Source organism: Oncorhynchus mykiss, chromosome 21 (assembly GCF_057628025.1).
Source record: "Oncorhynchus mykiss isolate SJ-2025 chromosome 21, ASM5762802v1, whole genome shotgun sequence".
Lineage (NCBI taxonomy): Eukaryota > Metazoa > Chordata > Actinopteri > Salmoniformes > Salmonidae > Oncorhynchus > Oncorhynchus mykiss.
Window position 1 is genome coordinate 14330416 of NC_143042.1, and position 23362 is coordinate 14353777.

Consider the following 23362-nt stretch of genomic DNA (forward strand, 5'->3'; position numbering starts at 1 on the left):
AATTTGGCATTCAAGTCATTGTTGATTGGAATAAATGCCGAAAGTCACAATACTACAGGTATACTAAAAGTATCTGTAATAAAAAAAATGTCCCGAACAACAATTCAAGCAAAGCCAACATAAAGTGATAATGTATTGGGCCTATAGCTTACTGCACAAACATCATTGCTACAATACTGTTTTTAATTGGTTAATTTAGCATAGGCTTACATTTTTTAAGTTGTGTAAAAGCCATTGAGACTATTCTTGACATGTCATTACTGACCCCTGAAGAAGATGTTCCAAATTGTAATTTGTTCAATATGTTGCGAATTTGCAAGTCGTATGATACTGTATGTTATGAATTCCAATTAGCTAGGTGGCTAACGCTAATGTTAGGTGGTGGCTAACATTAGCTAGGCTGGGGTACCTGCATGGTAATCATCTATTATTTCACTACCTGCATGGTAATAATCTATTGTTTCATTAACTAGCTGAATGTTTGTGTTATACAGCATCAAAATGATCTGAGGTCCAATCAAATGGGCAGAGGCAACCAATTTATTCAATTACATGTTCATAAATGTTTTCGTATCAATGTACAGTTCATCAAGTGGAATGACCTCAATTCAATTATTTCCAAATAGACCACAATGGCTGATTGTGAAATAAGTTGGTTGAAATGAATGCACACACTTTCTTTTTGTTGTAGTACAGTACAATAAAATCAGCAATGTCCTGGCATGCTATTATACTGACTTATAGAAAGATAGCAAAACAGTTACTCAGTACATCACACAATATCATCATTAAGCGCACCAGCTATTGTCTGTGGGGCTCTCTTAAATAACAATGTTCAGCGAGCACTGAAAAATAAACAAGAAAACCATTCAAATTACAATTGAAACATGGTAAAAATATACATATTTCATTTAAGACATTGCCAATGTGACCTGGTTATGTATACATACAGTGCTTGAGATATAAACTCGGCCAAAAAGAAACGTCCTTTTTTCAGGACCCTGTCTTTCAAAGATTATTCGTAAAAATCCAAATAACTTCACAGATCTTCATTGTAAAGGGTTTAAACACTGTTTCCCATGCTTGTCAAATTAACCATAGACAATTAATGAACATGCACCTGTGGAACGGTCGTTAAGACACGAACAGCTTACTGACGGTAGGCAATAAAGGTTACGGAATTAAGGAAAACTTAAAGACACTGAAGAGGCCTTTCTACTGACTCTGAAAAACACCAAAGAAAAGATGCCCAGGGTCCCTGCTCATCTGTGTGAACATGCCTTAGCTGTGCCTCAGCTGCATGCCTCAGCTGCGTGAACGTGCCTTGCATGCTGCAAGGAGGCATGAGGACTGCAGATGTGGCCAGGGCAATAAATTGCAATATCCGTACTGTGAGACGCCTAAGACAGCGCTACAGGGAGACAGGACGGACAGTTGATCGTCCTTGCAGTGGCAGACCACGTGTAACCATGTTCATACAAATATTCACACATGTTAAGTTTGCTGAAAATAAACGTAGTTGACAGTGAGAGGACATTTATTTTTTGCTGAGTTTATTACCCCAAATATTTCATATACAGGTCACACCTTAAACCAATAAGTTAATCATAACAAAAGTGTAAAATGTACATTAAATGCTGTACTGTTCAAAAGGAAATATATTCTGAACATGGTACAAATATAAAAACAGTTTTAAAATGACTTTCTCTAACTGGAGCATGTGAAAAGCATCAGCACCAGTTTCCTTAAAAAGAAGCTTACAGAGAACAAAAAAAAGCTACCTTCCTTCATTTGGCCCAGGTTTTATTGAAGAAAGCTGAACATTGTAGCAAATTATCTTTTTGTCAAGGTAAGAGAAGTTAATCAAAATAGTTGGAACTGCTTTTTTGAGGAATTAAGAGCATTTAAAAAATGACATTTGTGTGAGGAATAAAAAAAAAAACAGACGATGCATTGGATCCTGAAAGGCACATTTGAGTAACAAGTGGTGAGGATCACTGGTCAGAATATTCCTGTTTTGTAGACACCGGGAAACTTTGTATATGACAATGACGTATGAAGAATATCAAACCATCCAATCCCAGTCCAAGCTTGGCATTTCAGGTCAGGAAAATAACATTCCTTTACATTGACCACTTGAGGGCCCTGTTTTTGAGCTAACAGTTGTCAGCTCGACAGCCGCCCTTTCACTGACTTACAGGTGATTGTCATTTTATTCAGTAACACCTAGAGTTTTATGAATCTTCAGAATAAACTAGTAATGAAACAATATCAATAATACTATGGTCAACAACCACAAATGATTGAGTCAAAGTCAAATTCCATAAACATGGTAAAAACTGAGTAATCTCAAGATCAGTTTGTGCACACTAGTGCTTTACGTTTTTCCACTATCACCATCAGCTCTGTGCATGGGAGATGCTTTGTGCTGCTAAGAGCCTTAAACATCGCATCCATGGCACGGGCAACTCCTTGGGCTTGCCATGCGTATTTCAATGCAAACACGTGGGCCGGGGCTTAACCTACGTATATTTTGGGTCAGACATCCGTGTTGTCAAAGCCAAAACTTCAATTCCAGTAGAAAACTTGCAGGGAATTAGCCTACTCAAAGAGCTTTAAACCTCTGGCAAAATTACAGTAAATGTGGCTCGGCCTAACCTGGCTATACCGAGAGTGGAAAACAGGAAAATCTGGGCATTGATCTGGGTTCTAAGCCGAGGGATCCCACCTCAGAGAATCTTTCAGCCATTTTAAACTAATGCACGTGACCTGTGCTACTTTACAAGCTTATGACAAGTGAATGTGGCCACATTCTAGATGCAATAAGCACATTTGTGACTACTGCAATACTAGAGAAGACGAACATTTGCTGATACACAGCACATTTAACTCTACCCAAAGACCCACCGAAGACTCTGTGTTCCAAAGACCTCTGCAGCTAGACAGAGTCCAAGCGCTAAACATACTAGGAAATATATTCTATAGTGCAGCACATACAGTGGGATAAAAAAGTATTTAGTCAGCCACCAATTGTGCAAGTTCTCCCACTTAAAAATATGAGAGAGGCCTGTAATTTTCATCATAGGTACACTTCAACTATGACAGACAAAATGAGAAAAAAAATCCAGAAAATCACATTGAAGGATTTTTAATGAATTTATTTGCAAATTATGGTGGAAAATAAGTATTTGGTCAATAACAAAAGTTTCTCATTACTTTGTTATATACCCTTTGTTGGCAATGACAGAGGTCAAACGTTTTCAGTAAGTCTTCACAAGGTTTTCACACACTGTTGCTGGTATTTTGGCCCATTCCTCCATGCAGATCTCCTCTAGAGCAGTGATGTTTTGGGGCTGTTGCTGGGCAACACGGACTTTCAACTCCCTCCAAAGATTTTCTATGAGGTTGAGATCTGGAGACTGGCTAGGCCACTCCAGGACCTTGAAATGCTTCTTACGAAGCCACTCCTTCGTTTCCTGGGCGGTGTGTTTGGGATCATTGTCATGCTGAAAGACCCAGCCACGTTTCATCTTCAATGCCCTTGCTGATGGAAGGAGGTTTTCACTCAAAATCTCACGATACATGAGTTGCACCATTCATTCTTTCCTTTACACGGATCAGTCGTCCTGGTCCCTTTGCAGAAAAACAGCCCCAAAGCATGATGTTTCCACCCCCATGCTTCACAGTATGTATGGTGTTCTTTGGATGCAACTCCGCATTCTTTGTCCTCCAAACACGACAAGTTGAGTTTTTACCACAAAGTTATATTTTGGTTTAATCTGACCATATGACATTCTCCCAATCTTCTTCTGGATCATCCAAATGCTCTCTAGCAATCTTCAGATGGGCCTGGACATGTACTGGCTTAAGCAGGGGGACATGTCTGGCAATGCAAGATTTGAGTCCCTGGCGGCGTAGTGTGTTACTGATGGTAGGCTTTGTTACTTTGGTCCCAGCTCTCTGCAGGTCATGCACTAGGTCCCCCCGTGTGGTTCTGGGATTTTTGCTCACTGTTCTTGTGATCATTTTGACCCCACGGGGTGAGATCTTGCGTGGAGCCCCAGATCGAGGGAGATTATCAGTGGTCTTGTATGTCTTCAATTTCCTAATAATTGCTCCTACAGTTGATTTCTTCAAACCAAGCTGCTTACCTATTGCAGATTCAGTCTTCCCAGCCTGGTGCAGGTCTACAATTTTGTTTCTGGTGTCATTTGACAGCTCTTTGGTCTTGGCCATAGTGGAGTTTGGAGTGTGACTGTTTGAGGTTGTGGACAGGTGTCTTTTATACTGATAAGTTCAAACAGGTGCCATTAATACAGGTAACGAGCGGAGGACAGAGGAGCCTCTTAAAGAAGTTACAGGTCTGTGAGAGCCAGAAGTCTTGCTTGTTTGTAGGTGACCAAATACTTATTTTCCACCATAATTTGCAAATAAATTCATTAAAAATCCTACAATGTGATTTTCTGATTTTTTTTCTCATTTTGTCTGTCATAGTGTACATATGATGAAAATTACAGGCCTCTCTCATCTTTTTAAGTGGGAGAACTTGCACAATTGGTGGCTGACTAAATACTTTTTTGCCCCACTGTATATAACAAATTCATGACCCACTACATCTACAAAACAGGATACACTCCAACCATGACCCCCATTTAATGTTATTAATATGTGTCTTATGTTAGACCTCTGATGATATTAACCCTGATGTGACCTATGCATGTGACCTATAAATCCCCCCTCCCCTCAACCCCCTCCCAGCCCCAAGCCCTCTGTCCCTGGGGCCTTCATGTGATGGGGGACAGGCCCTGCTGGGGCTCCAGACTGTCCCTGTCTGCGTCAACAGTGTGCTCCAGCCGGGATCTGATGACGATGTGGACTGATCTCTCCCTATGTACCTCCTGCTTGCTGCTGCTAACAGCCCTGGTGCTCTTGGTCTTGCCCTCACCCATCTGGCCCTCAGCCGAAGCCCCGATCGGACGCAAGCGCTCGGCGGACGCCAGCTTCACAGAGTTCTCTCTCTTGGGCCTGTCTGTGGCGTTGGAGAACGGGCTGTAGAATGCCTTGTCAACTGCGTCAGAGAGGGGGAAGCAAGATGCCTGTTACTTCATGTCAATCATAGAGATGTGGAGAAAATGTAGTCTTTGTGTCAATTTGCCACTCTCAAAGTCTAAAAAATGCCTAGTGCAGATGTATTTTTTGTTTTGTTACATGTAAACACATACATATGAGGGCATGGTAGTAGTATGGTAGATGACTGCTCCTCTTACCTATCTTGTTGATGAGGGCTGGGTTGTGGGGAATGTGCTGCTCTATCTTGTTGTTCTCCACGTTGCTCAGGCTCTCGCTGGGCCTTCTCACGGTGCGGGTCTTGGGCCGAAACTTGTTGGAGCGGGCCTCCTGGATCCACTCATGTTGCATGGCCTCGTCGGGCGTCATGCGCTTCTTAGGGTCCCACCTGACAGAGAGAAGAGAGCACATCTCAAATGAATACACCTCGCGTGCTCTCTCAGAGGTCCCTCCCCTCTGACCTTCTTCCTCCATTGGGTTTTGAGATGGAGGCGAGGAGAGAGAAGAGAGGAAGTGAGGAGTATTCAAATGAGATTCTCCCAGAGAGAACCAAAGGTAAAACCCCACACTGGGCTTCCTTGTAGATTTCAATCTCAATGAGCCTCACCTGGATGAGTAAACGGTAAATAAACTTAAGTCAATAATAATGCGAAAGAGGGCTCGCTTCACATGACTCCTTAGTAATATTTGAGATTGGGTAATTCTATGGCTGTGTTATTGACAGGTGTACAGTGTGCACAGTACATACGTGAGACAGCGTTTGATGAAGTCCAGAAAGACAGGATCGTTGGTCTTCAGGACACTGGCCAGATCCTTGGAGTTGGGCCGTCTCTTTCTCCCCCTGCTGTTGGTGATGTTCCTGGGGTTTCCCTTGGAATCTGCACAATCACAACCAGGGCTTAATCAACAAGAAGATCTCTTACTAAGAATTATACACCGGGTAGTTTGGGTCCTGGATGCTGATTGGCTGAAATATCATACTATATACCATGGTTGTGATGTAAACATACTTGTTTACTGTTCTATTTACGTTGGTAACCAGTTTATAATTGCAATAAGGCACGTCAGTGGTTTGTGGTATATGGTCAATATACCACAGCTAAGGGCTGTATCCAGGCACTCCCTTTCACATTGTGCATAAGAACAACCCTCAGCTGTGTTATATGGCCAACACTCCCTCAGGCTTATTGCTTAAACACCCTCTGACACTAAAATTATGCAAATCCCTATGTCAGAAATATACACATTTAACTGTGATCCTATTGGTACGTCAGTAGAAGTGAAAGGTCTCAGTTAAACAGAATTTAAATCGAACAGTCAAAGAGAAAACCATGTGACTGTACTAGATCAAAAACGCTTACCAAAAAAATGCCTTTTCCTGGTTGCTGTCGATAAGAAATCATTTGGAGGCATTCCCAGCACCTGAGAACAAATCAGGTGAACACACACAGTGAGCCAAACCACAAGGTTGAAAGAGCCATTAACAAAGAGAACATGGTATTGTAGGTACTAGGTAGGTACCTCCATGATGCAGGCAATCTGCTCCACCTCACTCTCCCCAGGAAAGAGGGGGAAGCCAGTGTAGAGCTCAGCCAGGATGCAGCCAAAGCTCCACATGTCGATGGCCATGCTGTAGGGATGGCCCAGGAGCACCTCTGGGGAACGGTAGAAGCGGCTCTGGATGTAGGTGTAAACTGTGAAGGAGAGCCAGGAATTAGGTATGCTATAATGTGATACTATAATGAGTTTGTGCCCCCTGTTTGCCTACTTGCTCTAACCCTACATTAGGAAAATCTACAAGCTAAGACACTCGCCTCTCTGCTGCTCGTAGCAGCTGGAGCCAAAGTCAATGACCTTGATGTTGCCTTGGCCTTTGTGTGACAGAAGGATGTTTTCCTGGAAAATAAATACCCAAGTATGAGCATATCCTCTCCATCTCCTGTGGCACCATTATACTGAGCCAACAATGAATATGTGTGCAAATATGCTTCACTTTTCATGAAGTAATGTGTCAAGGTTGTTAGGGGTTAAAGGTCATGGCTAGGGGTCATACCGGTTTCAGGTCACAGTGGATGATCTTCTCTTTGTGCAGCATCTGCAGGCACTTGAGGAGGGAGTAGGCAAAGCGGCGCACCAGGATCTGGCTGAAGCCCTGGAATTTGTTCTTCTTGATAAGTTCGTACAGGTTCACTCTGCACGGTCAAAGATACAAGCAAACATCCTTTAGATTTACATGCCCAAATAATCTTCATACTACATGTTTACCTTCTGTGGATGAAATATAGCAAACGTATTCTCTCCTGAACTAAATAAACAAATAACAAAAAGGTATTATTGTATTTCTGAATATTATCTTATATTTGGCCCTACAGTGTCTGTGTCCGTCAAGCCTACCCCAGGAGCTCGAAGGAGATGCAGAGATGGTTCCGGAAGTAGAAGTGCTCCTTCATGTGAATGACGTTGTGTTTGTTGTCTCTGTCCTTCCTTCTCAACGCATCCAGGATCTTCAACTCCACCATGGCCTGGTGGTGGAACCTGCAGCCAATCATAACAGAGAAGCAGTGTTATAACATGTGTCATAGCGTGTCCTAACATGTTATTAGTGAAAGGTTGGTATTTGACAACCCAGCTGTACTACGATATGCTAGCTAGCTAGTGGTGTTAGTCACCTTTTCTTGTTGCGAATGACCTTGATGGCGACAAGTTCATTGGTCTTGTGATCCAGGCACTTCAGGACCTGTCCGAAGGATCCTTTCCCGATCACCTCCAGCACCTCAAACCGGAAGCCTATGTGGTCATGCGCGACCTGCAGAGAAAAGGGTATAATTTACTTTAAAGCAATACTGCAAAAAGTTTACTCTATATGGCACTAAAACTGGTTCTGAAATTCACAGAGCTTCTTTACTGCCATCTTTGTGCCCATTTTTATGTTACCTTCAGATAGCCTCCGCTCTCATCGTCGTAGCCAGAGTTATGGGGCAGGCTGGGGGAACCCTCCATCTTCTTGGCATCCAGGCCCAGGTACCAGACCTCGGAGTAGTCCATGACCTCCTCCTGCTCATGTTCAGTCAGACGATCTTTGAACGCCTTCAGGACCTCTGTATAGGAGGGAAAGGAAATTCCTGTCAGCAAATCCCAGTTTGCATTTGTTTCTTCCTGATTAAATAAGATCAAGGGACAGAAAACTCTTTCTCTTTTAGAATTGCCAATACTAAATCGCCAACAACAGCACCTTCCACCAACGCTTCCCTACTCTCCAACTCCTACTCAGACCTAGTCCTACCCGTAGCCCACACACACCTGCAGGAGACATGGGCAGATTGTGTCCCTCAATATTCCTCTCCTGCTCCTGATTGTTCTTCCTGTTGATGGACTCTGGCAGACTCTCCACTGTGGAGCTCTGTGATCTCTCATCCTGTCAATTGTAAAACATACAGGAAATTAACTAGTTGCAGAGGTTTTGCATGGTAACAATTTAACACTTATAACTTCTCAGCAGAATGTTTCATTGCTTCAATATACTAGGCTCTAAGTACATAATACCAAGAGATTCGACTAATAGTAACAAGGACTCACCTGGAAGCTTTCCTGGTGCCTAGTACCTGAAAGCTGCCCATCACAGATGTTCTGCAGGCCCTTGCTGGTGATGTTGGGCAGGATGCTTTCGGACAGGTGATGGTACTTGACATTGTTTACAACCAAGGGCTTAGTATCCAGCTTGGGCAGGGTGCCTTTGCCCGAGCCACAGTTCTACAGCCAGAACAAGAGAGAGAGGGAGGCAGAGAGAGAAGGACCCATATTTAGAGGGTCATCCAGGTTAAATCTACAGAGATAATACAGGTGTTGTTACATAACGAGGTTTGAGGCACTGGGTGTTTCTAGTTGTCCTGCCGATTCAGTAATGAGGCAAGTAGCCTGTGGTGCCCAGAAAGGGCATAGAGTTACGTGCCAGGGCAAGAGTGAAGCAGGGTCTAAAGCCTTGGAGGTCTGCTTTTCGACAGAAGCTTTCACTGCAGCCCGACTTGGAGTCTCTCTCTCCATTTATTTTTCCTTCACTCTCTCTTTGTTTATAGGCTGCTAGTCTTTCTCGGTACTCTATGTAACACATCCTCTCAAAAGCTGCCCAAAAGGCTAGGTTATACCAGGGCACCACCTCTGACTGAAGGATAAAGCTGTGCTGCAGTTACAGTAGTATGGCTCTCGTGGCCTTATTGATTTGAACTGAAACAGTGCTGCCAAATTGAGAGGGGAATTTCTATTAATAGAACGCACTGTTTAATATCCAGGGCTTTACTGCAGTATCTGCAAGATTCATTATTCATAAAGAGCTATATATAGCAACATGGTACCAAAGACAGTTACCTCTGCACCCGGCCGGCACGTTCACACTGTTATTTAGGCCATTGAATCATTTTGGGATAAGGCAAATCACTTTTAATCTTAAAACTCAGGATCCAATCAGCAGGGACTAACTGGTGATAACTACCCTGCTCCGTCTTTTCAGAGGTGCGGGCTGGGCTGTTCCGTCATACAGTATTCCCCTACAGCTCACACTAGTCATAGTACTCCCCCACACGAACAGATCATGACACATCAATCGTATTCCCCGCACACCCACATACAAGAGCAGAATACTGAAGGATCAGGGAGTAGGTTTACCTGCTGCTGCTGGTAGGCCCGGCTGGACCCAAGGCGTGTGCATTCAGGCTGGGGTTTGTGTTGCTGGGAGTAGGCATCGGGCTTCTCTGTCTGTGGGGATTGGATGAGAAAAGGATGTCATATAATATGCGCTAGCTGAAGATGAACACACTCGTGCACACACCTACACATAGGCACAAACTATTTTGCTTGGCCCCAGCACTCACACGTGCGCACACACACACCGACTGCATATAGAAAATCTATGAAGGCCAACGTCCTAATTAAATTGCAATGTATTTTTAGAACTAGCGATGATTCTCAAATGTGGTTCATATGCAGCTGTAGTCAATACTGCATAAATGCATGGGGGGGTGGGGGGGCTAGAGTATGGCTAGAGTAGACACAGTTAGCCCATTTTTGAATACTGCAATATAAAAATGTGCAGTAGCCCAAATATATTGTGAATCCAGTGCTGACACCAGCTAGGTGTCAGCCGTGACAAACGGATCATATTAACCCAGTAGACCCCAGGAAGCCAATGATCCATTCCTGAGCACACTGAGCTGTAGATCACGGGGATTGAAGTGGGTTAGTCCATCTGAAGGTTAGTGGAACCATGAAACCATGGGAGTAATTGTGTCAATGCATTGACATCTGATTCTGAAAACAGTTGGAAAGTGTTTTCATACCTAATTACTGTCTGTCTGTCCAGTAAAGTCTGTACAGTACACTTAAAGTTTGCACTTTCATGCTGAGGTTCCAAATACAGTACTGTGAACTAAAACAAAATGCAAAAAAAGACCATGTTGAATTTGCATCCAATGAGCCACATAAAACAAAGCAATACCATTATTTATACCTCACCTTGATATGAATTTCTGGAAACATTGCGTTATAACCCGAGTGAATTCCAATTATCATCGAGAATCACTCCTAGTTGGTCCACGTGAGCGCACAGCTTGAAAACATTCCCAGGCTAAATGTTATTCCCGAGTAAACGCAGAAACCAATATTCTGCTTCGCATCAAAACGATGTTGGCGCTCGGTGGTAACTGCAGAGTAGTGCTACTGAATAGTAATGAACGGACTGTAGATGCAGAAAAAAAGCTTTGTCAGCCGAAGATTATGGAGAGTGTGCAAGCTGTCGTTAGACTGACGCGCATATCGTCGGAGAGCCACCTGTTAGGGTATTCTAGGGTCACAGTTTATTCCACATCGACAAGCGACACCTTGGACTCCCGGTATAGATTGTTTGTCAATTCATTAAACTGTCCAACTTCACACAGACTCCTCGGGTACCGCATACATAACTTTCCAAGCATGAGAATCAACATTGCGCGTAAAACCGTTATGTAGCTAGTAGATAGAACCATGTACAGTATTTGCCAAGTCCCCCAGCAAAACAAAATCCATCGACCGTTTGTGACCAAGCTCAAACAACAACAAATCCCCTCTCCCTAGCTCGTGTATGACACCATTTTTTCTTAAATCCCCAAATCCTTGGGTTGAGTCTTCGCCGTTTTTATCTCACAGTGTAGGCCTACTACAGAGAATGAGATACACCTACACTGGATCAATGCTCACGTGTCAGAATCACTGTCCGGGAACTGAAACTCAGAGTAACACTGCTGAATAGCAACCACACATCTGAAGCTAATGATTACTACTTCATTTTAGTCTCCCACGAAGGTACCATCTAACCACATTAAACATGGAACATTGAATGATATCACGACAGCTTTACAGTAGTAAAGATCTTTAGGTTGTAAAAATGCAATTGTCAAAAACCAGTACTAAATCATCAAATGTTTAATCATTGGATCAGTTTATAATCTCACACACACACACACACACACACACACACACACACACACACACACACACACACGTGTCTTACTATACTTGTGAGGACTTTTGGGGGGACCAACAATTGATTGCCATTCAAAATCCTGTTTTCCCTAACCCTTAACCTAAAACAGAAGGTCTTCACTTCTCAAAATTGTAGTTGGTTTACCATTCTTGTGAGTACTTCTGGTACAGGTCTTGTAAAAAATAAAAAAAACTCACGCACACCTTATAATTGAAAGTGAATTACACATCAATGCAAACCATATGCTAGCTCATCCAGACTGGAGAATCCTTTGAGATGTGTGGGAGAGGCATCTACACTTTCACATGATTCATCCTACATACCCCAAGCGTGAAGTGGGTGGTACAGTATGTTCTACTGAAGCCTACGTCGGCATGGTCAGTCATCTCGGGGTAGACACGACTTGATAACAGTGGTTATTTCGTAACATGTTTTTTATCAGTGCTAACAGAAAATAGCTGTTTTCTTTCAATTGCTACCCAGTGTATTTCTCTCACCTTCGACATACCATCCATATATGTTTTTTTTTGCCATTACACAAGCTGCAGTCTCCATGGTGATATGATTTCCAGCTTCAGTCCATGATATTGAAAAAGCCTATAGTCACAACCAGTCCTCACTAGTAAGCCTGCAGCCGTAATCTGTTCATGGCTATAGGCTAAGCCTGACTTCTTATTGCAGTGTACAGTGGGTCAAAAAAGTATTTAGTCAGCCACCAATTGTGCAAGTTCTCCCACTTAAAAAGATGAGGCCTGTAATTTTTTTATCATAGGTACACTTCAACTATGACAGACAAAATTAGAAAAAGAATCCAGAAAATCACATTGTAGGATTTTTAATGAATTTATTTGCAAATTATGGTGGAAAATAAGTATTTGGTCAATAACATAAGTTTCTCAATACTTTGTTATATACCCTTTGTTGGCAATGACAGAGGTCAAATGTTTTCTGTAAGTCTTCACAAGGTTCACACACACTGTTGCTGGTATTTTGGCCCATTCCTCCATGTAGATCTCCTCTAGAGCAGTGATGTTTTGGGGCTGTTGCTGGGCAACACGGACTTTCAACTCCCTCCAAAGATTTTCTATGGGGTTGAGATCTGGAGACTGGCTAGGCCACTCCAGGACCTTGAAATGCTTCTTACGAAGCCACTCCTTCGTTTCCTGGGCGGTGTGTTTGGGATCATTGTCATGCTGAAAGACCCAGCCACGTTTCATCTTCAATGCCCTTGCTGATGGAAGGAGGTTTTCACTCAAAATCTCATGATATATGGCCCCATTCATTCTTTCCTTTACACGGATCAGTCGTCCTGGTCCCTTTGCAGAAAAACAGCCCCAAAACATGATGTTTCCACCCCCACGCTTCACAGTAGGTATGGTGTTCTTTGGATGCAACTCAGCATTCTTTGTCCTCCAAACACGACGAGTTGAGTTTTTACCAAAAAGTTATATTTTGGTTTCATCTGACCATATGACATTCTCCCAATCTTCTTCTGGATCATCCAAATGCTCTCTAGCAAACTTCAGACAGGCCTGGACATGTACTGGCTTAAGCAGGGGGACACGTCTGGCACTGCAGGATTTGAGTCCCTGGCGGCGTAGTGTGTTACTGATGGTAGGCTTTGTTACTTTGGTCCCAGCTCTCTGCAGGTCATTCACTAGGCCCCCCGTGTGGATCTGGGATTTTTGCTCACCGTTCTTGTGATCATTTTGACCCCACGGGGTGAGATCTTGCGTGGAGCCCCAGATCGAGGGAGATTGTCAGTGGTCTTGTAAGTCTTCCATTTCCTAATAATTGCTCCCACAGTTGATTTCTTCAAACCAAGCTGCTTACCTATTGCAGATTCAGTCTTCCCAGCCTGGTGCAGGTCTACAATTTTGTTTCTGGTGTCCTTTGACAGCTCTTTGGTCTTGACCATAGTGGAGTTTGGAGTGTGACTGTTTGAGGTTGTGGACAGGTGTCTTTTATACTGATAACAAGTTCATCAGGTGCCATTAATACAGGTAACGAGTGGAGGACAGAGGAGCCTCTTAAAGAAGAAGTTACAGGTCTGTGAGAGCCAGAAATCTTGCTTGTTTGTAGGTGACCAAATACTTATTTTCCACCATAATTTGCAAATAAATTAATTAAAAATCCTACAATGTGATTTTCTGGATTTTTTTCTCATTTTGTTTGTCATAGTCGAAGTGTACCTATGATGAAAATTACAGGCCTCTCTCTCATCTTTTTAAGTGGGAGAACTTGCACAATTGGTGGCTGACTAAACTTTTTTGCCCCACTGTAGCAGTTATACCCAACAGTGCGGTTGAGGTAATTGGGCAAAGGTTCATTGTCCACAGTGCATAAAATACCATTATTAATTATTATTAATTATATTTGACAATATTTTTTGGCTTATAAGACTAACTGGAAACAATTGTGCAAAGGTAAAGGATAGCCCTTTTTATTTTCTAGTGGAAACAAAAGGTGTGTTTCTCCTGCAGCATGATGGAGTGCACCAGTAGACCTGTGTTGTTGTAGGTGGGTGTTTATTCTCTAACTTTAGTAGTAGGAGGCATCCAAGGCTAGAGAGTAAGGAGGGACCACCCACTGGTCTAATCCAGATCAGGCTAAATCCCATTAGTAGCCTGCCCTGGACTGACTGCCACAGAGACACAGAGAGGAAAACCACTCTGGAAGGAGCAGAGCTAGGAGCATAAGCACTGTGGTGGATATCAATAGCTACACAACCCTGAGAGCACACAATGCAGTGTTAACTATAGCAATAGAACTAAAACACAGTGGCCAAGCCTACATCTCTATTGTTAAAACCTCCACACACACACAAAACAAATGCACTTCATGCAGTTTGAATTTCTATGATCAAGTCCAAGGTAAATCCGACAATAACCAATAGCATTCAATAACAACCATCTCTTCACTGCTGATCCAGAGAATGTCATAACAGGCATTAGTAAATCAGCCCTGTTTGGAGTCTTACCATGTCACCATCCTCGTGTCCCAGAAAAGGCCGGGGACAGACAGGCTTGCCCTGTGTAGCTGGCCTTTCCCAAGGACCCATATTAGAACACAGATTGTATCCACTTCAATCTGCGTACAGAGACAGCTAGACACAATATTATCTTGAGTAGACTAATCAGGCACTGCTGGCTTTACCCTAAACAATGCTGTCGGTCTGTCTGTCAGGGGTCAGAACCGGTCTAACCTTGCTGGTCAGAGTGAACTCTATCCTTTTGACTGAGCAGTGGTAGTGACACAACTGTCCCAGAAAGACAACTCCGGCAGGCAGTGGCTGAGGAATGTGAAGTGAATGATAGAGTGGGCTACCATCAAAGTTCATTCCACTGGGAATTTGTGGGTTATTTGACTTAGCTACAAGGGGTCAGAGAACGCACATACTTCCTTTTCTTTGTGCTGTAACATAGAGATTTATCTCCACAACATAAAATGAGGGGGGTACTTTAATGAATAAAATGTAGCCTTCATGATTAGAAGATCATGCTTCATTTCCAATTTCCAACTAAATAGTTTGATGAAAATGCCTCCAACAAGACCAGGAAAACACCAGACACTCACCACAGACAAATCAACAGAAATGTCCATCGCCATGCATTAAAAGACTGCTCAGTGGACTGTCTATATAGCATGCATAACATGTTGTAGAGCACCCACACCTTTGGCTTATCACTCCCCCCTAAACACAGTGTAAGCGACCTGTCTGCATTGTCCACTACTCTGAGCCATCTGTCGGCACATCCGCCATGTGGTGGGGTGGGGTGAGCTGCACTGTCTGTTCCCCCGTTCGCTGTCCATGGTGCTGGAGATGAGACAGGCAGTCTGGCTCCATGTTAGCCAGGTAAGCAAAGACAGGTTTCGGTCACCTCCTACACTCCCTGCCGAGGGCAATGGACTAGTGCTCTAACAAGCCATTTTTGGCTGCCACCGTTAGCAACCACATATGGTAACAATGTACAGCCATGAGCAATTTACACGAAACAAAATATATAATGTGATGTTTCTTTTGAGTCCAATAGGGACCAATGAAAGAAAGCTTTTATCAAGCTAGATTCATAATACAATGTCAAAATGACATGTCTCTGCCTTTTTTTGTATTTCTTCTAGGCATTGCATTGCTGATGTAGCCGCAATGCTTGTGTCTTTTTCTTCGCTTTCATCATCAGCCCTGGTTGAGTTCTGACAGTACATGTTCCAGAGTTTGAGGTAGATCGTGCCGCAGCCAGCAGCCCTAAATAGACATTTGATCAGAGGAGCAGTCTGTATAACGACATCTCTAGTAGCACAGAGATGTTTCCTGAGCGCATGGCATGTAGAGGGAATTCATCATCGCTCACTATCTCATATTCCTGCCTTTGGTTTCAGGCTTCCTCTCATTGGTATTCTACAGGCAATGAATTAGCACCACTGGATCAGGGAGTCTCCCACTCTCCTTTTCTTGTTAATTTTATGTGGTGGATTTTTTTCCATTCCACATTTTATATCCTGTCCTCCAGTGGTCCAGCTATTTTTTTTTATATCCCAAATCCCAGGTAGCCTACGGCAGATCCCATTCAGAGGACATGGACTATTGTTTAATTTATTATGGACTGCAGCATTGTACATAGAATTCAGCCTGTGCAGAGACAGAGACTGTGCCACTCAGATATCAATCAATGTGCTTTTTTAATTGCCAGAGGATTGAGATGTAACTGGGGGTAGGGCTTCAGATTGATGGTAAGCTTACCTTCTTCCTGTGGTAGGTCTGGTTGGATCCAAGGCTGGAGTTTTGTTAGGCAACTCTAACTGTTGGATTGTGGGTGATCTCAGGTGGTCCAGATATGATCTAAGAGTGTCTGCTAAATGTCTATATTGTAAATGTCATGAGAAATACAGTACCTTTTTCAACAACGGGAGATGTTGGTTCCTGTTTTCGATAAGTCTCTTCAACTTCTTTTTCATTTCTTTCCTATTGAAAACAGAAAGGTCATCAACTTGAGAGGTTTATGGAGTCTTTGAAGATTTTTGACATACATGTTTTTTTGTGTTTAAATAGTGGAATTATCTTTTTTGAGCGATAGTTTTTTTAATACTATTTGTCTATTATCCCTTTAGATGTTTGCATAGTATATTTGAGTAAATAACACAGCAATAGAATGAAAAAAATAGAAAATTTGGCAAATTCACGATAAAAAAAAAAGGATTGATAACCAAAATCAGAAATGGAAATCATACAACTAATTCACACTTACTTTCGCTCATTGGATGGATTTCCTTCGCTCATGTCCGGTGTTTACTGCTGCAAGGTAACGGAATAAACTAAATATTGAACTGTCAAACGCAATGGTCAAACTGACTATGCATACATATGCGTCATGTCATTGTGGTTTCATTATGTCGTAATGGAGATACATTCGGACTGACGACGGCGCGCTGTTGACTGATAAGCGCTAAAAGTGAAATCAACACGTAAAACAACGCATTATGTAACGCAAAAGAATAATGATAATCTATGGTGATTCACTTTCCATTTCTGGTTTTGGGAGCAATGAGAATTATCATTCACCCAAAAAGTAGCTGTCCACAATGTTCCACAACACACGGAGATGCTGAACAAACTCATTAGACCTATACAGGCTATACTGGAAACATGCTCACTACATAAAAGGTTATAGTTTCTATTGAATCTTTAATGTTTTATATTTACACATTGTACAAAGCTTTCGCTAAACAAACAACATCCACAACACTTTAAACACAAATAGAACACGTACATAGCCTATTCTACTGGATTTTCATCAAATCAAGGTAAAACGTTATATAAAGGGGCGTTCTGTAGTTGCTACATCCATTATTTTACTTTTGAAATTAATGATATTAGCCCATTGAGTCTTGAAGAATTTAACTTATAAATGGCTCATGAGGTTGGTTGAATGGTCATACCCCATCAGACCCCAAAATATAAACTGTTTTAATCCCAATGTTTGTTAATACATTAAATGCAAACAAATACTACTCACTGGGCACAGCCTTCAGTTCAACTTCTCATTTTGATTTACATTTAGTTTAGTTGTCGACTAACGTGAATTTAACATGAAATTAACAACAAATGTCATGTCGTTTTAGGTTAAAAGTTGGGTGAAAAAAATTATGAAATACCCTTACTTTGACTTTTTGAATATCCAATTTTCCATGTTGATTCAACTTCATCACATAGATTTTTTGGAGGTTGAAATGGCGTGAAAATAAAGTTGATCCAACCAGTTTTTACACTTTGGGTATATAGCCTCAAAACATGGTTAAAACTAGTTTTGATATCATGAATGGTCAGTCCTTGCATCCACAGCTCTATCTATGAATTTCAGAGTGGTTACATTTCTCCAGCCTCATCCCTCAGCTTTTTTACCCACTTTAACAATGTTCATTTTGCATTTTAAGATTATTGTATCCAGCAGAGTGTGCCATTGCACCATTTCTTTACATGTTTGAGTGAAAACTAAACAGACAGAAGACGAAAACCTCTCTGAAATGATAAAAGACACAAAAGGTTTGAAATCTGAAGGCTTTGCTGTAGGCCTAATAACAGAAAAAGTTGGGAACTGACCTTTGTTAAGTCAAATGGTCCAAAAGATGAGCTGATATAAAAGGAGAGCATGTATGACACCAGACTAAAAATAATTAACAGTACAATTTGAATGCCTCTTATTTAAAATAGACAGATCTAGAGGATTACAAAAGGAATCCTGAAAGTCAACTGTCAATTAGGCAGAGAGGCATAGAGCTCCTCTCTGATAGATAGGTGGGGTCAGTGACTAGCAACACTGGGGTGTAGGGATTTGACCCGCACCATGCGAGACAGTCCAAGTCTTAGACCCTGCCCTGGAGACTTCACTGGGGCACTCTGTGATGAGCCGGGACTTCGTCCAACGTGACCTGATGACAAGTTGTATAAGAAAAATAATGGGTGAACTGGGTCTTAAAATGCCTGAATACAAGGCACAACCTTGTTTCCAAACATGCAGTCCTACACCTGTTTATGAGATTACGATGACCTCCTTGACCTTTCAGTCAGTCTTACCTGGAGGATTCCACTTGGGTATTCTGCCCCCTGCTGGACTGCCAGAGACTGCAGGTCTGGAGACAGGAGAAGCGGCAGGGGACCTCTTGGGCACGGAAGCAGGCTTGGCAGTTGGACTTCTACCTACGGTGGGAGTTTTTAGACTGGGAGACCCTGTGAGGCACAGAAGGACAATTTGATTGAAACTCGGCAGGCTGGGAGCATGAAGAGATTGGGTTATTAGAATGGCAGTTCATAGTTCTTAAAGCTATTAAGTACCTGTCAAATGTGGTTTGGTTTTTGATGGTTTTGATGGCTGCTTTTCTTCCTTTGAGGCCGCCTGAGGTTTAGCTTTTGGTTGCTCTTTCTTGGCTGTCTTCACTTTTGTGTTTTTTTTCTTTTTCTCTCGTTTCTTTACTGTGAACTCATCATCATCATTACCACTTTCAGCTGGATCACTGAAATCAGCATCACTCTCTGAATCTGAATAGAAAGGAATATTCAGTATACAGTACACAACAAATGTGTCATGAAATACACCTGGAATGTAGAAAAACAAAGAGCATACGCCATTTTGTTGATATGACAACCTGGTGTCCCTTTGGGATTGTAGTCCTCATCGCCATCCTTCAGCATGCTCCTTTGCTGCTCTGTAGCCTTGGAGGCTGCCTTCCTCTGTCTGGAGGGGGCGCAAGGGGATCCCCGATCATTCGTTATCTGGTCATGGCCTAAGGGAGGAGATTATCTAATCACAAAGGGATCACTAGTGTCTGTGAGATGCAAAAGCATGGGATCCAATAATATTAAATAGATTTGTCAGTGGTGGGCATGTGTATCATTACCACCCATGCATTTTAGATATCAAAAATAAATACCCAAATGGTTGAAGTCCACACTGCAGTTGGAAAGGAATAATGATGGAGGATTTTTACCATCTATTTGTCGTTGATTCTTGACACATCTTTCTAAAAATAAATAGAATAAACTAAATTGCAAATAATTGTTGACAGTGAGTGAGACATGCGAGTCATCTCATCTCTCACATTGTGATAAATCTACCAATGAGCCAAACCACTCCAAATTGCTGTTTTGCTGTTGAACAGCAATGTTTCAAACACCAATTGTAAAGAATCAACAGTCCAATGCAAACCTGGATTATAGGAACATTGTTCCTCATTTATCTTGGTGGTTTTAAGCAACGACAAAGTAAGAGCTGCTTCCAAATCTCTGTCATACAGCTTCTCATCCAATGGTTTCCTGAAAAACACAGGTACAATTCTGATACATTAAAAAGCCTTCTCAAAGGGACATGTGACAAAAGTGTAACAGAGTTGACATGTAACACGTGATATGTGTAGGTGAATTCTGGTCATCCTGAGCTGCACTGCTGAAGTTTCACAGACAATATTGATCAACATAGAGCAGATTGATCACAAGGTTACATTCAGAGTGACTGTCACTCTGTATCACCATGACACATCAAAACACCCTTACTGCCACTGGCCTCAGAGACCTTGCCAATGATTCACCACACATTGTGTCTTTTTGTGATTTGATGCATGGCAGATCACAAGCAACGCGTCTGGCTAAAAGACTCATTTGAGTTTGAGCACTGATTTATGGAGTTCTTCTCTGGGCCAGTGGTCAGCCTGATGTCATTACATACAACATCTAGACACAGTGTCCCTAATACTGCCTGCAACTGGGTATTTGTTATTGTTTATCTGTCACTATGCAGAATAAGGTGACGGGGCACTGACAGAGGGCAACAAGGACATTCAGTGTGTTTGTGTTCTGCATGCATGCTTTTGTTTACATAGCCGTGGTCACACACTACAAAACTGTTAAGAATGTTTCATAACTTTTGTCTCCACAACATATTTATTGAGGAACAAAGAAACAACAAGAAATTATATTGAATATATGGTGTTGTTTAGTAAACCCTTTAAGGGTTGTTTCTGCTTGTTTCTGATTCAACGTCCTACCTATCCTTGTGGCCTATGGGCTGTGAGCCAGTCTCTTGACTGGAGGTCTTGCTTGAAGATTTCTTGCTTTTCTCCTGTGCTGGTTCTTTCACACTCTCCTTTGCTTTTTTGCTGGGTGGTGCTTTCACAGAGGCAAAATCATCATCTGTTGCACATGATCAGAAACAGTGGAACACATGATTACATAAAAGGAGAAGGGAATTGCAACACCAACTGGCTACTTACACCATAAATTAATGAAATACATTGGATTTGACATACCATCACCCAAATCCTGGAAATCTGAATAATTTACAAGCTTGGTCTTCCTGTAAAAAAATGAATAATAAATCAATAAAAACCACTTGCGCGCGCGCACACACCTTATAAGTGACAAGATTTGGCAAGATCAAGTAGTCTCTCTAGACAGACGGGTTGCCACCCACAATGTACCAATGTAGGTTTGGGATTTCCGAGACTAAAGATCAAGCAAAGCAATACAATTCTCTAGTCTGTGCTGTCAGCTCGTACTACTGGCTAACGCTACTGTAATAGCTAGCGAGGCTTAGCTAATAAAGAAGGTAAGCTTTGGTTACAAACCTCGATGGTCGCTCCATATCAGTTGTCTTTTCTTTAGCGATGGTCAAAATTATATTATTGCTCAAATGTTTTACTGATCGTATCGTAAAAGTAGCCATAAAACATACTATGCAGATTTTCAACAGTGGTCACTGGTCCACGAAAACAAACTTTCAATCATCCCGCCCGAAAATGTGATTACAAATCTGACGATTCAGATTCGATGATTCGTCGTTTGTTCTTCAATTTCAAAATCGTTGCGTCCTCTCTCGTCGTCTCCTTCTCAAAACCGAATGGAGAAGAATGTCAGAGGGGCGGGACCTCTGGCTTTCTCATCCAATGTGTTATGAGAAGGAGACGAGGCCAGAGGACGCAACGAGAAACAATGCAAATCTTCCCAAAGATATTTATAACCAACCCTCCTTGTTCCATCTGTGTGAGCTGGTGAGAAGAGGCGAATCTGCTGAGAAGAAATACAACTTTCACGAATCTATAACTACAACATTAAAGATGAATCAACAATCATTAATCAATTAACAATTCGAGAGGTCTTGTGTGGTACAAATATTTTTGGTGCTTTGTAAAAAAGTAATTGTAAATTATGTCATTGAACTTGTAGCTGTAGCAAGTGTTGTGTGACCTCTGTTTCAGGGCTAAAAATCGCCTAGATTAGGTAAATTAGTTTTTTGTTGTGTAAATTAACGATATCAATTTAATTAGAGCTGTACAGGTTTAGCTACATAAATATACATTGTATAATAGCAATAGTTTAAGTACTTATGTAAAAATACTTTAAAGTACTACTTAAGTCATTTTTGGGGGTATCTGTACTTTAACTTTTACTGATAAATCCACTATAATTGAGAATTTCAATAAGCATTTTTCTACGGCTGGCCATGCTTTCCACCTGGCTACTCCTACCCCGGTCAACAGCACTGCACCCCCCACAGCAACTCGCCCAAGCCTTCCCCATTTCTCCTTCTCCCAAATCCAATCAGCTGATGTTCTGAAAGAGCTGTAAAAACTGGACCCCTACAAATCAGCCGGGCTAGACAATGTGGACCCTTTCTTTCTAAAATTATCTGCCGAAATTGTTGCCAAATTGTGTCGTCTGAGATTCCCAAAGATTGGAAAGCAGCTGCGGTCATCCCCCTCTTCAAAGGGGGGGGGGACACTCTTGACCAAAACTGCTACAGACCTATATCTATCCTATCCTGCCTTTCTAAGGTCTTCGAAAGCCAAGTCAACAAACAGATTACCGACCATTTTGAATCTCACCATACCATCTCCGCTATGCAATCTGGTTTCAAAGCTGGTCATGGGTGCACCTCAGCCACGCTCACGGTCCTAAACGATATCTTAACCGCCATCGATAAGAAACATTACTGTGCAGCCGTATTCATTGATCTGGCCAAGGCTTTCGACTCTGTCAATCACCACATCCTCATCGGCAGACTTGACAGCCTTGGTTTCTCAAATGATTGCCTCGCCTGGTTCACCAACTACTTCTCTGATAGAGTTCAGTGTGTCAAATCGGAGGGTCTGCTGTCCGGACCCCTGGCAGTCTCTATGGGGGTGCCCCAGGGTTCAATTATTGGACCGACTCTCTTCTCTGTATACATCAATGATGTCGCTCTTGCTGCTGGTGAGTCTCTGATCCACCTCTACGCAGACGACACCATTATGTATGCTTCTGGCCCTTCTTTGGACACTGTGTTAACAACCCTACAAGCAAGCTTCAATGCCATACAACTCCCCTTCTGTGGCCTCCAATTGCTCTTAAATACAAGTAAAACTAAATGCATGCTCTTAAACCGATCGCTGCCTGCACCTGGCCGCCTGTCCAACACCTGGCCGCCTGTCCAACATCACTACTCTGGACGGCTCTGACTTAGAATACGTGGACAACTACAAATACCTAGGTGTCTGGTTAGACTGTACACTCTCCTTCCAGACCCACATCAAACATCTCCAATCCAAAGTTAAATCTAGAATTGGCTTCCTATTTCGCAACAAAGCATCCTTCACTCATGCTGCCAAACATACCCTTGTAAAACTGACCATCCTACCAATCCTCGACTTCGGCGATGTCATTTACAAAATAGCCTCCAATACCCTACTCAACAAATTGGATGCAGTCTATCACAGTGCAATCCGTTTTGTCACCAAAGCCCCATATACTACCCACCA

The 23362-nt window shown here is 42.3% G+C and overlaps 2 protein-coding genes across 6 annotated transcripts; both read right to left on the reverse strand.

The window, feature by feature from the left end:
- Positions 1 to 524: 524 nt before the first annotated feature.
- Positions 525 to 17136, reverse strand: LOC110500069 (dual specificity tyrosine-phosphorylation-regulated kinase 4-like). 2 transcript variants are annotated; one of them, XM_090213964.1, is made up of 14 exons: positions 10573 to 13200; positions 9727 to 9816; positions 8644 to 8817; positions 8368 to 8482; positions 8002 to 8165; positions 7737 to 7873; positions 7462 to 7602; positions 7121 to 7259; positions 6882 to 6963; positions 6589 to 6761; positions 6429 to 6489; positions 5816 to 5945; positions 5268 to 5455; positions 525 to 5068 (listed from the first exon to the last, which is right to left on the reverse strand). In XM_090213964.1, exons 1-14 carry the CDS (start codon positions 10627 to 10629, stop codon positions 4785 to 4787), a joined length of 1935 nt encoding a protein of 644 aa, XP_090070090.1. In that variant the 5' UTR covers positions 10630 to 13200; the 3' UTR covers positions 525 to 4784. The 2 variants fall into 2 exon arrangements, with proteins under 2 accessions (XP_090070090.1, XP_090070089.1); XM_090213963.1 differs by lacking the exons at positions 525 to 5068; positions 5268 to 5455; positions 5816 to 5945; positions 6429 to 6489; positions 10573 to 13200 and adding exons at positions 16472 to 16541; positions 16825 to 17136 and having other exon boundaries at positions 6740 to 6963.
- Positions 17137 to 17241: 105 nt separating this feature from the next.
- On the reverse strand, positions 17242 to 21563 carry LOC110500070 (RAD51-associated protein 1). Of its 4 annotated transcripts, none has more exons than XR_016490194.1 (9): positions 21194 to 21557; positions 20876 to 20922; positions 20615 to 20759; positions 19780 to 19886; positions 19505 to 19594; positions 19198 to 19357; positions 18909 to 19112; positions 18651 to 18803; positions 17242 to 18505 (listed from the first exon to the last, which is right to left on the reverse strand). XR_016490194.1 is itself a non-coding variant. In XM_021577215.3 (9 exons), the coding sequence occupies exons 1-9, from the start codon at positions 21289 to 21291 to the stop codon at positions 18378 to 18380; spliced, it is 1110 nt and encodes a 369-aa protein (XP_021432890.2). In that variant the 5' UTR covers positions 21292 to 21540; the 3' UTR covers positions 17242 to 18377. The 4 variants fall into 4 exon arrangements, 2 of the variants coding, with proteins under 2 accessions (XP_021432890.2, XP_021432891.2); XM_021577215.3 differs by having other exon boundaries at positions 19220 to 19357; positions 21194 to 21540; XR_016490195.1 differs by lacking the exon at positions 19505 to 19594 and having other exon boundaries at positions 21194 to 21563.
- Positions 21564 to 23362: the final 1799 nt, after the last annotated feature.